Source organism: Saccopteryx leptura, chromosome 6, assembly GCF_036850995.1.
Source record: "Saccopteryx leptura isolate mSacLep1 chromosome 6, mSacLep1_pri_phased_curated, whole genome shotgun sequence".
Lineage (NCBI taxonomy): Eukaryota > Metazoa > Chordata > Mammalia > Chiroptera > Emballonuridae > Saccopteryx > Saccopteryx leptura.
Window position 1 is genome coordinate 127,779,800 of NC_089508.1, and position 16,398 is coordinate 127,796,197.

The following is a 16,398-nucleotide window of genomic DNA, read 5'->3' on the forward strand; positions in this document are numbered from 1 at the left end:
CTCTGTGATCTTGGGACAGCTACCTGTTGAAGCCTCTGTTTCCCCATCTGTAACTTAATAGCACTAAATTAACAAAGACAAAATGAGAAGGTCTCCATACGGTGCTAAACATTGTGCCTAAGTTAGCACAAAATCCACAGGCTACTAGTTTATTACTGTCTCCTTCTCTGACCCTCAGCATCCTTCATGATAAAATGGGGCTAATGTCCACACTTGTAGAGACATTGTGAGGATCAGATACTCCAAGGAGGTCATGTCACAAGACAGCAGCCCTTCTCGATAGCAGCTGTCCATGTTACTATCATTGCCTCCATGAGCCCAGTTCAATCTCCTGGACCCCTCTCTGGGCCCCTGCCCACCTTCCTACCTCCTCACAGGGGCTGGGTTGTCCAGGGGACTCGGTCTGTGCCCATGAACATGAGAGTTCCCTCCCTCCTGGCTGGGGCTTACATAGGCACAAAGGAAGAAGAGAGGGCATTGTGGAGGGACAGTGGGGAAGGTAAGGAGACAATACCTTATTGGCAGGGGCTCTTGACTGGAACGGTGAAAAACTTGATTCACTATAGGAGAGCCCTGTCCCAATGGTCCAGATTCCCACCCCAACCCCCATCCCATCAATCTGGGCCCAGGCCTCAGCTTCACTGGGTACCTTGGCTGGACGTTGTGGCCAGAGTCAGAAAGGGCAGTGGGGCCTCAGCCAGGAGCAGCAGACACAGGGAGCTGAAGAGAACCACGAAGACAGCAGTGGGCACGGCCCAGGGCCCATCCGCACTCAGGAAATCCACAGGGCTGGTGCAGGGGCAGGGGCAGGGACAGGACAGGACAGGAGGGGTTGCTCAGGCTCTGTACACCATTACACCATTACCTCCTGCCATGTTCCATAAACTGGGAAAGCAGAGTCAGTCCCAACCTCCAGCCCACTTTCCAGGTAGGGAAACAGAGGCCCTTCATCCATTCATTCCACTGATATTTGTGATGTGCCGTCTGTGTCCCAAGCTCTGGGCCCTGTGGCAGAGTGACTTGGGAACATTTCAGCCCCCAACACCCCCGCCCACACACACACACACACAGAAACATGCCTGAGGACAGCTCCCTCCACCCACTCTGGATGCTCCAGGAAACAGCTGCCTCCTCACTAATTGGTCTGTCTGGGTTGGCAGGCCTTCAGAGAATTCAGAGAATCACAACATCCTTGCACAATGGGTAACGCCCTGGCCTGAGTGTGGCCCTGGGGCAGAGGGCAGACAGAGGACACAACTGTCCCAGGCATCACTTCTCTGGGTTCAGGGCAGGCCAAGAAGACCCTGTGCTTCTGTAATCCAGCCTGCCCTGATACGCTGGCAGTGCCATACTGCTTTATCCTCCCCCATTCCCCCCCAGAAGGGGCAGAAACCCCAGTTCCCCACAAAGCCAGCATGCAGGGCCCACCTGGGCATGCAGCCCAGGCCCGGGATACAAAACTATCTCCACTGGGGCTCAACCTTCCACCTCCTCAGCCCTTTGGCTTCTCCCACACTAGTCTGACCAGTCCCATCTCCTCCAGGTCAGCTCCTCAAGGTCATCCCTATCCGAGGCTCTGGGGTTGCAGGGCTGAAGAGCTGGGGGTGGGGAGGAGGAGACAAAGTCCCTTAGAAATCAGCCTTCAGCATCAGGGTCCAGGTGAAACTCTCAGGGGAAACAGAGCTCACGGTGGTGTGGAGTGATCATGGCCTATACAGACCACGGGCCCCCTGACAAAGTGTGTCCTAGAGCTGAGCCCTGTTGGGCTTGTGGCTCCTTGGGGTTTAAAACGGGAGCAGGGCCCTGGCCGGTTGGCTCAGTGGTAGAGCGTCGGCCTGGCGTGCAGAGATCCCGGGTTCGATTCCCGGCCAGGGCACACAGGAGAAGCGCCCATTTGCTTCTCCACCCCTCCCCCTCTCCTTCCTCTCTGTCTCTCTCTTCCCCTCCCACAGCGAGGCTCCATTGGAGCAAAGATGGCCCGGGTGCTGGGGATGGCTCCTTGGCCTCTGCCCCAGGCGCTAGAGTGGCTCTGGTCGCAACAGAGCAACGCCCCAGAGGAGCAGAGCATCGCCCCCTGGTGGGCAGAGCGTCGCCCCTGGTGGGCGTGCCGGGTGGATCCCGGTTGGGCGCATGCGGGAGTCTGTCTGACTGTCTATCCCCATTTCCAGCTTCAGAAAAATACAAAAAAAAATTAAAAAGTTAAAAAAATAATAATAAAACGGGAGCAGGTAAACCTGAGTGAGTCCTTCTCCCCTCACCCTCTGGGGGTCCCAACTAAACCTGAAGACCTGAGTGATGGTGGAGAGAGCCCTAGGCTGAGAGAAGTGGGGGTTCCTGAGGCCAGAGCTGGCCTCTAGGCACCTCACAAATCACCGCCACCCAACTGGGCCCCCTGAGTAGAGGTGCCCAGGCCAAAGCACCAACCTGGGCAGCCCGAGCCTGCCGTACCCACATCGGAGCCAGGACTGGCGGCGCCTCACCAGCATGACCAGCAGCAGCAACACTACAATCTGAAAGGAGAGCACAGTGGAGGGCTCGGGGTGCCTAGGCCTCCCCTGAGAGGCTGAGTCTCAGTGCGTGGCCTCAGTTTCCCTGGGAAATCCCCTACTCCCCTCTGCATGCCCCAAGTGACATCTTGGGGACTGGGCAAGAGGCGACAGAAGTCTGAGGGGTTGGACTTGGCATGCATCCCGGTTTCAGTTCCCACCCTGTGAGAACCCCCTCCCACATTTTGGGCTCCGGAGTTACCCCTTCACCAGCCCCAGCAGGGAACATAAGTCACCCTGCCCAGGCTAGCCACAAGTTGCAAGCCAGTTTGGACTTAGTTTAGACTCACCGACATCACAGCCAAGCAGGTGTGGAGGAGGCCGGGTGACACACTGGGCTGGCAGGAAGGCACTGCCCTGCAGATAGAGTGAAGCCTGGGTTACATCTGTGAAGAGACCCCCCAGGTATGCCACCAGGTCTGAGGTTCCAGGCTGTCTACACTGGGGTTCTCATGCTTTTATGGTGTGCCAGCCTCATGCCAAGCTCTAGGGCTAGAGGAATCGGGGGCTTTTCAGGGGAAGACACGGGAAAAACAGAGTGGGCCCACTGGGCTGAACCTCTCTTCTTTCTCACCCAGATCCTTCTTATCCTTTAAGGCCCACTTCATCCCTCCCTCCACCAGGAATCCTCCATGATTGCTCCAGGTCTCACAGACCTCTTATTCTCAGAACTGTGGCCGAGTATACTGCCTAGGTCAATGGATGTTTAGCTCCACAATGGATGATGTTTGCCGTCTGTGGTATCTGAGTCTGGTCTGTGTTTGACTATGTTCCTTGGTCTTTCAGGACTCCTGTCTCTTGCCATTTCCCTTCATGAAGGGCTTCCATGTACATCTGGGCAGGTTGCACAGAAATACCCAGCCCAAGGAATGAGTGTGGTCTGAAATCCAGGCATGTGGCTCATGAGCCCTTCACCTACAGAGCTGCATTCATATAAATGGGGTTCTTTTCTCTAATTCCCATGCAGGCTCCCTCTGGCCTGGCAGAGGGCCTGTTCTCCCCATAGCTGGGCACAGAGGGAGGCCCAGAGTTGAGATGAAGAGATCAATGGGCACAATAAAGGCTTCCACTGCCCCAGCTGGACTGTGGCAGAGAAAAGAGTCAGAGCCTTGAACTCGGAGCTGGACCTGGACTTGGGACAGCAGACAGACAGGATGCTGAGTCGACCCGGCTGGAGCCTGGGAGGACCCTGTGCAGGCAAGGCCAGCAAGGTGCTGCTGCTGGGCCCTCCCTGCCCAGCAGGTTCACCCAACCACTTGGGCGCCCTCCTGCTGTGTGAAGAAGAGGATGCCCAAGGCTTTGGCTGCAGGGTGAGCTCAGAGCCCTTTGACTCCTTGGGAGCAGTCCAGTCTCCCCAGAGGTGGCTTCTGCTCAGATAATCCCAGAAAGGGAGAAGCAAGAAAGAACCTGGTCACTGGGCTTGTCCTCAGGTGAAGGGACAGAATAAGTCTGTTTTGTGTGACTTCCTGGCCAGGGCAGAGCTGGCCTCTTCCTGAAGCAGAAGTGTACTCCTGGGTAGGCAGGTGCCATGCAGGGCTCAGGTTCTACTATCTGAGCTCAGGCCTCATACCCCCACTCTCACCTCTGAGGCCCTTTACTCCAGGATGTGGGGTGGGGGTTTGTGGGAGAGAGCCTCTCACAGCCCCAAGAGCTCAGAGCCACTTTCCTAGGCTTTTTCAACTCCTTACCAGACTAGGTCCTGCTCAAGCCTGTCCTCCATGCCAGCCAGGTCAGGGGCTCAGCAAACTGTCCCCTGGAATAGCCTGGGACAAACCAGGGGCCCATCCACCCCTATGGACTCTCTCCAGGCTCTATTTGGGGGAACCTCTGGCCCTTTCTGTTCCATCTGGGACCTCCCCATCTATCTCTTTGGCTGAGTTTGGCTGAGGCTCATGGACCCTCAAATGATTGAATTCTGAGCAAATGCAATTTGGCTGATGGTTCAAATTTGGTATGGTGTCTTGTGCCATGGGACAGACAAAGAACACCACCTCAGGGAGGGTGGGGAGCTTGACCCAGAAAGAGGCATGAGCAGGTACTAAAGGAGGCCAAAGACAGAGAGAACCTTGGGGCAAGGTGTCAGGGGCAGTGGTGTTTGCTTTAAGTTTGGAAGATGGTGAGCATCTGAGTTTAGGCAGAGAAGGGGAAAGGGAGCTCCATGGAGAAGGCGGGTAATAGGCAGTAGCAGTGCAGCTGAGGCTAGGCAGTGCTTTCAGCTTTATTGCAGCCCAGAGGGTTGGCTGAGAGCAGGTTATAACAGGCATGGGAAGCCCTAGGAAGGCCCTGAGGGTGTTTGAGCAAGGCAGTGTTTGGAGTTCTAGGAGATTTCTGATGCTGGACTTGAATATAAATAACAGCAATAACTAGTACTTGCTAAGCGTTGACTCAGTGCCAGGCACTCTGGTCCGTGGATTAGCACAGTTAATTACCTAACAGGGTATACTATCAACATCCCTCTTGTGTGGACAAGAAGGCCAAGTCTCAAATCACATGACTAGTAAAGCAACAGAGTCAGGAATTGAACTCGGGTAGCCTGGCCTCAGCACCCGCATCTGACTGGAAGGTGAGACATTAAGCTGAACGGTATGAAGTCACCATTTCTGTACATCAGAAAGAGTCAGAGGTCAGCAAGTTCACGCAGTGCTGCTCATGTTGTCCTGAGGTGAGGAAATGGCAGGCTACCTCTGGAGGAATTTAGGAAGGAGAATACAGAAGCCTGGATGCAGAGGAACAGCTAGAAGGCGAGTTTCTGGAATGAGTGCAGGGTCTGAGGTCTTATTTCAAGACTAGGAGCAAGCTCCAGAGTCAGATGTACTCCAAGGGGCTGAGGCTTGGTCTTGGACCACGAGGGACAATAGCCCAGTGTGGTGAGGACACAGACAGGAAGAGCCCCAATGACTGTTTCTAGAATTCGACTGAGTGGGAGCCTCACAAGGTCCCACCCAGAAGAGAAGGCAGAGCACATCTCCGTGGGTGAGAGGAAAAGGCTGCCAGTCAGGGGCAGGGGGCATGTCTGGGGGCATGAGGTCCCAGGAGCCCTGAGAGGAAAAGGCTGCCAGTCAGGGGTAGGGGGCATGTCTGGGGGCATGAGGTCCCAGGAGCCCTGGAGCTCTGTACCTGACTTCCCTCACCCACAGCAGAATGGCCTGCTGATGACCCTGGCATGAGGGAAGCCTCCAGTTCCGCCCTCCAGGCAGCCCTTTGAAGTTACCTTCAAAGGGGGAGAGACATCCTGGACAGCTGCCACAGGCATGTTAGCATCTCCCTGCTCTAGCTGGGACACGGTAGTGATGACGGGTGGATAGCACATAGGGGCATGTCACGTTGGGCACATGCCTGGCCAGAGGGACCTTTGGGGTGGAAAGGACCAGCTCAGGTTACACAGATCAATCCCGTGTCCATGGAACACCCTGGATGACGTATCCCATCCCCACCTGACTCACCACCACCCTGACCTCTTCAACCAGGTCTCGGCACCATAGAGGCACACAAATGAGTGTGGCCAGGGGACTGAGCTTATCCCAGCCACTGTCACCAGTGCCTACCAACCCCAGCTCCCAAGCCTGCTGGGGCACACTGAGGCAGAGAGGAAGGACCACTCAGAGTTCCTCAAAGCTTTGTGCCCCATCTCCCTGAGTGTCTGATTCACTCAGAGGGAGGCGAGTCCAAGTCCACCTCCATGGGATTCCCCTGGGCTGCCTGCTTCCAACGCTCCTGCCTTTGAAGGGGTGGCAGGGGGTAGGCAGGCAGCTCTACGTAGTTTGGCTAAGTATGTAGGATCAAACAGGCCTCTTCATTCTTCCCTACAGTGGGAAAAGGAAGCCATAAATTGGAGCAGCACTCCACACTGCACAGTCTCTGCCACCACATACCAAACTTCATTCCAAGGCATGTCTAAATACCCAACACACAGCTGGCTGCAGGCGCCTGGCCCCAGCCAATGCCAGACCCCGCGGTACTTAAGGGCACAGCTTCAGATTAGAGCCTTAACCCAGGTTGGGGTCTGTGTCCTCTTGGGGGCTCTTGGGCCCCTCTCCATTATGCTGCCCCTCCCACTCCATACATATGTAGCAGGGTCAGCCTGAGGAGAGGAGAGGGTTGCTTTCCTTGTGGTCAGAACCCAGAGTCCTGCAAAAAGCTCCTTCCCCAGGCTGGGTGGCTCAAGTCTGACCAGGCTATAGCCCCAGGCCTTGGGGAGGCCCGCGAGCATTTCTCCTTCTCCAGTTTCTTGCTGATGGAGAACAGATGTGCACACATCTGGTTCAGCAACGCTCAGCCTCACCTTTCAGTTCCCCCAACCCTCAGCAGAGCAGGGAGGTGGGGGATGGGGATGGGGCCAGGGCTGGAGCAACAAGGGGACAACAGGGCTCTGGGGCCCTCACGGGTGGGCAAGGAGTCCTTGGCAGCACGTGGGGGCACAGGGAGGCCCAGCTCCCCACCAGGGTGCCCAGACTAAACAAAGATAGAAACGGTCTAGGCAGAGGCAGCTGTGGCTGGACTTCTTAGAGCAACTGGGCTGCACGGGGGCAGTCACTCGCCCCATCTCTGCTGCCTCGAGCACTGCTGCTAAAATGAACAGGACCTCCTCATCTTCACAGAGATTCTGAGACCAGCCAAAGGAAACAGGGGCAGCCCCTTTTCTCACGGACACCCCACCAGCATTCTTCCTTGGTTCTCTGCTTCTCCCTGGTCCCCAGCTGCGGGAGAATCTGACACTTGCTAATACTATACCCCAGAGGGTCACCAAAGGCCCCTTGAAAGCAGGCCTACCTTCCCACCCAGCACTTGCCATTCTGGCTACAGGCCAGAGACACCCCATTTTAAGGATAGGGCCAAGGAATCTATTTTAAACACACCACACTGGTGATTTTTTAGGTGACGATCCTGGCCCAGGTAGTCCCCACCTCAAGTGTCTTAACACTTGGGAAAGGGCTGTTGTTATCATGTAACTGACTACAAGTCTGAAGCCCAGAAAGGTTGTGACTTGCTGAGGGTCACAAAGCAAACAAATGGCAGAGAACATATTAGCAGCCCTTGCCCAGGTCTTCCCATCCCCCTGCCACACCCATCCTGCTGGCCACAGAGCCAGGGCCACCACTTACCCCTCAGGCTGGAGCTCCTGGCCACCCTGGGGTTCATCGATGTACCAGCTGCCGTAAGAATAGTCCTCTGTGGTCCCAGGAGAGGACTGGTTCCCTGCTGCCCCAGACATTCTCTGGTGCTTCTTTTCTGATCCCCAGGCAAGAAGGAAAAAGCCACCACAAGATGCGAAAAGAGGCTTAGGAAAAAAAAAAGAAAGAAATCCAAACAAACGTTTCTCTTTAATCCTAAAGGTTACTTTCTTGCTTTAGGCTCTCTGGTGGAAACCTGCCTGGGAGTGAGAGCCTGGGTGCTGGCACCAGAGGAGGGGGAGGGCTTCTCCTGTCCCTTCTTGTCCCTCCTGCCCAGTCTTGCCCAGTGCGAAGGAGAGCTATCCCCTGAGAGCAGTGATCCCCCGGGGTCCTTGGGCCCTTGTCTTATCTCTGACTGACCACTAGAAGAGGCATTTGCTCAAAGGACCATCTTCAAAGAAGGTTTGTCTGATCTTGCTGCCCACAGAGGACTCCCCCTTACCTTTCCCCTCCCCAAACCCACCCAGACGGACCCACAGACACACACTCAAGGAAGGACCAGGGCGGAAGGAGCTACAGAGATGAAAGGATGGGCGGGTTATGGGGCGGGCTCAGCATGCCTGCTGGACTGTCCCAGCTGGACTCCTGGCCCCTCCTGCTCTTGGGGGTCGGGCTCAACCCCCTTTTTATTCAGGTCCTCTTGTGACCAGCCCTTTGGGCCTCAGTGGTGGGAACACATCATGGCCCTGACAAAGACCCTTCCCCAAAGAGGCAGCCTCATCTCTACTGGCTCCCAGCCTGGGAGGGATGTGGCCAGGAGAGACAGGCAGGAATATCTGCCCTCAGTGCCTGCCCCAAAGCACCCCACCTTTGCCCACCACACCTGCCTTGCACTCACACAAGACCAGCCTGGAAATCTGGCATTTTAGCAACCTGAGGAGACAGCTGGGGCTGGGAGGGAGGGAGCCTATTTATTCCTTCTCCCGTTTCCATGAAAGAGGCAACATATGTCTCACTGGTAAATCTTTCTTGTTTTTCCAACTTGATTTCACAAGCAGATAACTCACCCCCACAAGGTGAAAATTAGTCCTTTAAACACCAAGCAGACCCACGGGTGAGCAAGAAGAGCCTCGCTTCACCTGCCTCTTGCTTCTTCCAGGGTGTGGGGTGAAAGTGAGGGAGACAGGGCCAGGGTGAGGACTGGCAGTACCTCTCCATCCTGCCTTGCCTGAGAAGCTGCCCCTACCCCTGCCATTTCCTTCCCCCTCCTTGTTCAAGCGGGGGGGTAGGGGTGAGAGCAAGATGCAGAGGAAGGCAGAGAGCACTTCTCAGACCCCTACCCTGGTTGGGGGTCAGGACCCCTAAACTATTGAGGGTCTGTGTCCTTCCAGGACCCATAGGGTACTACCCAGCTTAGGCAGTTGTTCAACGCGCTCTTTTAAAAGACGTCCATCCATGTAGTCTTTTAACATAAATTCACTGAACACCAACTAAGTGCCAGTACTGTTGTGGTCCCTGGGTTATGAATGGTTTCCATTCAGGGGACACAGACGAGTATGTAGATGACTTCACGTTTCTGAGGACCATCAAGAGAAGGCAGATTGTCCTCCTGACAAGTCCCATGAGAAACTGAATTTGGTTCAAGAGACATGGCTGGTGGAGGTTCCTGAAAAAGTAGGTTTGAGTGAAGGTCTGAGATCAGGAATGTAAACTGAGTAGACAGTGAGAGTTAAAGGTAAGAAGTCAGGTGCAGGGAACAGTGTTCCCAACAGAGAGAACAGTGTGAGTGAAGGCTCAGAAGGGGCAGACTTTGAAATCCTAAAGGCTCCCCATGCAAATTCAGCAGGCAGACCCATGAGGCCTTCCAGGAGGAGGGCCTGAGCTCTGTGGACCTTGGCTCCTCCCACTCCTTCCCCAATGGCCCCTCTTCCAAGAAGAGGGCTCTGACCACCCCTACCCAACCCACAGGGATGTCAGCATCTGCTGACTCAGAGCTCAAGCCGAAATTCATCTGATGAGATGCAGGAGCACACAAGGCCCGCCTGTCTGATTCCAGGGATTTCAGTGAATCCCATCTCCCACTGGGAGCCCCTGAGGGCAGTACTCCTCTGCCGCTCCTCCCTTCTCCCCCCTTCCCCTCATGCACAGTACTTAGGTCATGGGGACTTTCTAACTGGGTTTGGCAAAGCCGTGCTCTTCCTGGGGAGGATCTCTCCTCCGTTTGCCTGCCCTATTCAGGCTGTGGTTGTTCCCTGGTTTCTCCAGCTGGGCTCCCCAGAGCCTGGCGTCCCTTCCCCATGTGTGGGCTTGGACCGCAGCTTAGGGAGCAGCCTATTTGACTTTCTCCCTTCCCTGCCCCCCTGCCACAATTTTGGTAGCCTTTTATTTTATTTTGTTTTGAGACAGGAATTACCTTGAAACATCTGAAATAATTTCATGCACATGTGGTAGTATATTCATCCCTATCATGAGTTTTTTCCTTATTTCATTTTTTTATCTTTTACTAAATGAATTGGGATGATATTGGTTAATAAGATCATATGGGATTCAGCTTGTATATCTATGATGCATGAGCTGCATGTCGCATTGTGTGGCCATCACCCAAAGTAAGATTATCTTCCATCACCATCTATTTGGCCCCCATTACCCTTTACTACCTTCCCACCAACCCCATTGGATTTTAAACCCCCCTCAGGATACCTCCAACAATGAAAGTCCAGTCTGTGATGGGGAGCTTGCTTTCTCTACAAGGCAGAGATATTCACAGAGGGACATCTCTGCCTGCTCTAAGTCACTGACTTTCCTGGAAAAAGCCTGGATCCATCTGCCTCCCAGCCTAGTTTGTTCTTTAATTCATTCATTTATTTACTCTTTCTTTTTTCCTTCCTTCCATCCTCCCTCCCTCCTTTCTTTCTATTTATTTATTTTTTAGGTGAGAGGAGGGAAGATAGTGAGACAGACTCCCACATGCACCTCCACTAGGATCTACTTGCCAACCCCCATCTTGGGCCAATGCTCGAGTACCAAGCTATTTTTAGCACCTGAGGCTAATGCACTCCAATGGAACTATAACCACGCTGCAGGAAGAGAAGAGGGAGAGAAGGGGAGAGGGGGCGGGGAAAAGCAGATGGTCACTTCTCTTGTGTGCCCTGATTGGGAATCAAACCCAGGACATCCATATTCTAATTCTCTATCTACTGAGCCACCAGCCAGGGCCCCTCCTTTCTTTCTTTTCTCTCTTTCTCTTTCTCTTTATTTCTTTTTTCATTTTTTGTGTAGTTTTCTTTATTTCTTCCTCTCAACAAATGCCAACACATGCTGACTGTGTGCCAGACAAGGTTCTACATGCTGAGAATACAGCAGCAAGCATGACAGACTGAGTCCTGTACATACCACAGACAACCTCACATGCAGTGGGGGGTGAGGGGTGGGGAAGACAAAAGGTGTCATGAGCCCTGAGAGGGAAAATAGAGTGGGGTAAATAAGGACATACAGACAGATAGACAGGAGCAGGATGGTCAGGGAAGTCCTTACTAAGGAGATGACATTGGAGCAGAGCCCTGAAGGGAGGGAGGACAGAACACAATTGGGCATGAGGAAGCTGGGCTACCTCCATCAGTCCCAGGGCCCGGTGAGACCCAGGTACAGTCCTGCCACCACAGCACTGCTCATTAACCCTAACCCTGCTCTGCCCTCAAAGGGAATCCCAGTGGTATCTCCCCTCCCCCAGGGATAGCCCAGAGCCCATGATTCCCCTCTGTCTTCAGTAGGGCAATGCAGAAGTCACCTTCAGCAAAACCCCCAAGGTGAAGAAATGGTGAGCTTGTCTGCTTCCCAGTCTGGGAACAGGAGGGAGTAGACCCAGGAGGTAAAAGCAGGGTATCTATATGTCAGCAGGAAATGCCCTACCAGGGTTTGAGCCCTGGGCTGGCCCTGGGCCCTGAATGAGCCCCTTCGCCTCTCTCAGCTTCATCCTGCCTCTGTCCCAGGAGGCGTGGGTCATCAAGCCTAGAGACTGACTGTGGGCTCTCCTTTCCCCCAAGAGTTCCCTCCCTCCCCTCAATGACTTTATGACCCAAGACTGTGGAGCCAGCACACTAGTCATTGGTGGTAGTGAGAGGTCCAAAGAGCAGCTGGGACTGCCCAGGCACCCCATTGCCTTCCACCCTCCTCCCAGCCCCTGGCTCCTCATCCAATCTGGTCAGGGTAGGGAGGCAGGCTGGGTGAAAGACCCATGGATACTGAGTACACAGATGCTCACTTCCTGAGCCCAAAGTACCTCCTCAGCTTGGAGCTAGAACAGCTTGCAGCTTGCATCTGCCAAGTGGGAGGTTTAGCTCGGAGGTGTTAGGATGGCAAACTGGCAAGGAAAAGCAGCAAGAAGAGAAAGACAACAACGAGGCACTCCTAAAGCATCTCTCTGTAGGCCTGCCCCCTGGAGACGGCCTTACCGGGGGAACCACACCTGAAAGAGTAGAGACCAGCCCCCTCTATCAGGAGAGGAGGATCCAGAGAGAGAGGGGTATTGGGGACATAGACAGCAGAAGCTCAAGGAAGAGGAGGAGGTATGGGGAGTGAGGAGGAGGAGGGGACCTGGGGCAGAGCTCTCGGCTCAAATAAAGTCAGCCATGGTAACTAGACTGAGGTGTGCTTAGGAGAGCTGAGAATGGGAAAGAGCAGGGCAGGGGTCAGGGCTGCCCAGTGGTGGCCCATCCAAGGGTCAGCCCTGGCCAAGCCGGGCTCCCAGCTGGGCACACACTGGGGTGACTGAGCCCTTCTCACTGTGGGAAGGGGTCCCAAAAAGCTGTCTGCCTTCTGGGCCTAGCACAGAGCCACCATGCCCCTCAGGGTGGGTCTGGTCCAGGAAGGCTCTGGGACAGGGTTTCCTTCCTCACTGCGTTTTTGTTCAAGTTGATTACATCTGAGGAATTTTTGCATCCAGAAACAGAAGCCCATGTGTGTGCCTTCCTCGGCCTGTGGCGTCAGAATTCTCAAAGGGCAAAAGGCTAAGCTTCAAAGGAGTAGGCCAGAATGAATGGGAAGGTCAGCTGCAGCCCCAAGGACCCCCAAGAGCACCTCCAGAATCTCAGCAAAAAAGTTTAGTAACATCACAAAAATCCCAGAACCTCAGTATCACCTCCATGCAATCCCCAGTTTCATGAACACACCAGAATATCCAAAACACCTCAAAACCTCAGCAACATTCCAAAGACCCTCACATTCTAGCAAGTCAAGCATGGTTGAAGCAAGAGAGTCAAAACCATAGTGAGCAGGTACAGAAACCCAGAGGTTGTCCCAGCTCAGGCCTTGGGTCCCTGACTCCAACTGCATTCGTCAAATATTTCACACCACCAAAACCTTAGTAAACCTCAGAGTCTCAGCAGCACCTCAAGCTCTAGCAGCATAGCAGAAATGCCCCAAGGGGTGCTTTGGTCAGGAGTGGGAGGATAGCCCCTCACTGTGCTTGCCTGTGCAACTTTGTTCCCTACCCCACACCTGTGAGCCCACAGATAAGGGGCAGAAATGGGCTAGACCCCATCCAGGCCAGAGAGCTCAGGGGTTGCCCTCAGCTCATCTACACAGTGCACACACACATGTATAGAACTGCCCTCAGCACACAGAGGTGCCTACCCCTGACCCCAGACCCAGCCTGACCCCATTCAGTCTGGAAGGCAGTGTTGTTGGCTGCTAAGTTCATGAGGGAAGAGTGTGGCTGGCTCTCTACTTCCTATCTCCCTTGTCTCGTGGGAACATCCGAGCATCATGTGACATGCCCTTCTTGGAACCCTCCTGCACCATCCCCTTAGGCCAGCCTGCTCTGGAATGAGCATGGGCACTGGTGAGGAGTAGGAGGAGAAGAGTGACGTGTCTGTCCCCTCCCAGGGGACCAGACTAGAGCTAACTCAGAGGAGAGAGAGTGAGGAGACATTTCAGCTCAAGACAAATGTAGCTTTCCTACTTTCAGGGGGTAGTGAGTACCCCACAGTGGGGTAGGGCAATCAAGAAGAGACAGGTAACATCATGATGCTACAGAAAGTTTCCTGCCTTCAGAGGAAGACTGGCCCAAAAGCCATGACAATACCCCCAGCTGTGAGAGCCCTGGGTTCTCCCTTCCTAGCACCTCCACCCTGGGCTGGTGCCACCATAGTCTGGCCTTGACATGTTGGCTCTGTGCTGCACTCCTCCCTCACTGAGGACACTGACTGCTGGGGGACCTCCTGAGTGCACGCTCCTTGTTCCCACAGGGCAAGGCTTGCCATCAATCTCTTGCCCACCAGCAGACCTTGCTCGGACATGACTCTTCTGACGGCTCCCTGCCTTGTGGAGCTCATGCCAGCTTCCCAGCGTCCCCCAAGTCCAGCCACCTCCAGGTCTTCAACCTTACCCCTCAGAATTGCTCAGCCTGGCATTCCTGCACCCTCCCTGCCTCCAAGCCCTCACTGATGCTCTGGCCCCTTAGCGTGCCTTCTCCCTGCTCCCCAATCCCTTCCAGTCCTACCTGCCCACCTCCACCAGGCGCGCTCTCTCGACCTTTCCTTATTGATCACCTGGAAATTCCTGTCTCCAGGCGGACAGTGGGCTCCCCAACCACTGGAGCCTCCTCCTCTGAGCACCGGCACCCGCTCTGGCCAGGATCCCACAGGGCTGGCTGGTGGTGCAGGTTGAGCACTTGGCCTTGAGTGTGTCCCCAGCACCTGCTTTCAAAGGTGTTTGATCTCCTCCCGGAAAGGCAGCTCCCTGCTTCCCACCAGCTCTGGTCAGGGCCCCTCCTCCTCTTGCCTGTAATTCCAGAATTGGAGAAGCCCACCCCACCCCCACCAACTATCCAGCCTCACAGCAGGGCTGGGGCCCCACACCACACACAGGACAGCTTGTCTCCCTCCCAGAGGAGCCTCTCCACTCCCCAAACCATTTGCCTGAAATTTGATCTCCTTGGCCCTCAGAGTCACCTCCAGAAGAAGCCTGCACAGGGCTTTGATGGTTGAGCTCTCCAGCTGTGGCCTAGGATGAGCTCAGGAACCCACTACTTAACCTCATTTGTCACCATTCATCATGGGGGGGGGGGGGCGCATTGCCTGAAGAATGTACAAAGCCAGAGGGGAACCTGGACCAGCTAAGCTTTTTTTTTTGTATTTTTCTGAAGTTGGAAACAAGAGGCAGTCAGACAGACTCCCGCATGCGCCTGACTGGGATCTACCTGGCACGCCCACCAGGGGGCGATGCTCTGCCCATCTGGGGGCGATGCTCTATTGCAACCAGAGCCATTCTAGTGCCTGAGGCAGAGGCCACAGAGCCATCCTCAGCGCCTGGGCCAACTCTGCTCCAATGGAGACTTGGCTGCGGGAGGGGAAGCGAGAGACAGAGAGGAAGGAGAGGGGGAGGGGTGGAGAAGCAGATGGGCACTTCTCCTGTGTGCCCTGGCCGGGAATAGAACCCGGGACTCCTGCACGCCAGGCTGACGCTCTACCACTGAGCCAACCGGACAGGGCTACCAGCTAAGCTTTTAATAACCCAACACCCTGTTGCTGCCCAGCCGGGCTGAGGGCCCTGAACAGGAGGAGGGAGAGTTTGTCACACTTGCAAGGGGCTTTGGGGATCAAATTATAGGTATGATCCATTGGTGGAGGGCAGGCCAAAAGGCTCACTCAGTGAGCATTCTCCTCTACTTCTCACAGCCCAGTCCCTCCCCAGAGGAAGGCTGGGGTCCTGGGGCAGCTGTGGGTCCATCCACACTCCCCGAAGGCTGCAGGGACAGTTCTGATTCCTGTCATTGAGCCCAGGTGGGCTTGGGCACAACATGGTCTCCCCCCTCCTTCCTAGGGTGTGTAAACAAAATGCCAGAAAGGAAAAGGGCTCAGACGGTGTTCTAATGTGGTGCTGGGGCAGGCGGGGAGGCTTGGTGAGGGACAAACAAGGGGTCCTACATTCCCAGGAGAAGGATCCCTGGGACAGCTTCTTTTTCCTCCTCTCAGGGAATAGGGTGGGCCAGCCCAAGGAGCCCAAGCTTTAGGATGTGAGATGGGCTTCCACCAATGGTTAAGACCCATAGCAGTGGGCACAGCAGGAGGATGGTGCCAGGGCTGCCCGCCCAGCAGAAGAGGTGGGAGAGGGACCAGCCCAAGCCAAGCTCTGACCCGACCAACTGTCTTCCCAGGGAGAATATTTTTTACACAGGACAGGTTAAACCCACAGCACAGACAGTGAATTAAACAGTGGCTGATTTTTAGGAACCTATCCTCCAGGAACACCTGTCTGTACACACACACGCACGGATGCACACACACAAACGCAATGAAGATGCCCAAGACTGTCTGTAACCAAGACCAATGTCCATCAGAAAGCTCTGCTCTGTCAATACGATAAGGTGCTACTCAGCTGTCACCAAGAAGAAGGTACCACCTCCTCGTGGACTGCTATGCTAGAACTTCCAGGACATGCTGCCAAGTAGCAATAACCTAGAAGGCAAATTGCTGAAGAAAACATAAACCGCATCCCTACTTTACGTCCCTATAAACTGGGTATACAAGCCTGTGTGCGATGGTGGGCTAAACATGTCAAGATGAACCTGGCAGCAGATTGTCCACAGAGGCACCCCTTGGGGAGGGAACAAGTTTAGGGGGAAGTGAAGGGGGGTTTGCTTGTTTGAAATGTATATTTAAAATCTACCTATGTAGTAAGCAAAAGGAAAACATCACGGATCGTGTGGAAGCCCACTATGTGGCATCACTGAGCTACATGTC

The 16,398-nt window shown here is 54.6% G+C and overlaps 2 protein-coding genes across 5 annotated transcripts in view; one reads left to right on the forward strand and one right to left on the reverse strand.

Annotated features, from left to right (window-relative positions):
• STRA6 (signaling receptor and transporter of retinol STRA6) overlaps positions 1 to 14,173 on the reverse strand; it is a 29,113-nt gene extending 14,940 nt beyond the window's left edge. Inside the window, exons 1-5 of one of the 4 annotated variants that reach the window (XM_066343205.1) lie at positions 14,157 to 14,173; positions 7,649 to 7,824; positions 2,837 to 2,903; positions 2,425 to 2,510; positions 650 to 789 (exon numbers count right to left, since the gene is read on the reverse strand). In XM_066343205.1, the coding sequence (XP_066199302.1) occupies positions 650 to 789; positions 2,425 to 2,510; positions 2,837 to 2,903; positions 7,649 to 7,758 (403 nt within the window). In that variant the 5' untranslated portion in view covers positions 7,759 to 7,824; positions 14,157 to 14,173. Of the gene's footprint in view, positions 1 to 649; positions 790 to 2,424; positions 2,511 to 2,836; positions 2,904 to 7,648; positions 7,825 to 8,202; positions 8,214 to 14,156 lie in introns of those variants that run through there. The other 3 variants (XM_066343207.1, XM_066343206.1, XM_066343204.1) reach the window with 3 other exon arrangements.
• The window catches only part of CCDC33 (coiled-coil domain containing 33), a 145,437-nt gene continuing 140,288 nt past the window's right edge, over positions 11,250 to 16,398 (forward strand). Inside the window, 2 exon segments of the mRNA XM_066343673.1 lie at positions 11,250 to 11,288; positions 11,428 to 11,474. Of these exon segments, the coding sequence (XP_066199770.1) occupies positions 11,250 to 11,288; positions 11,428 to 11,474 (86 nt within the window).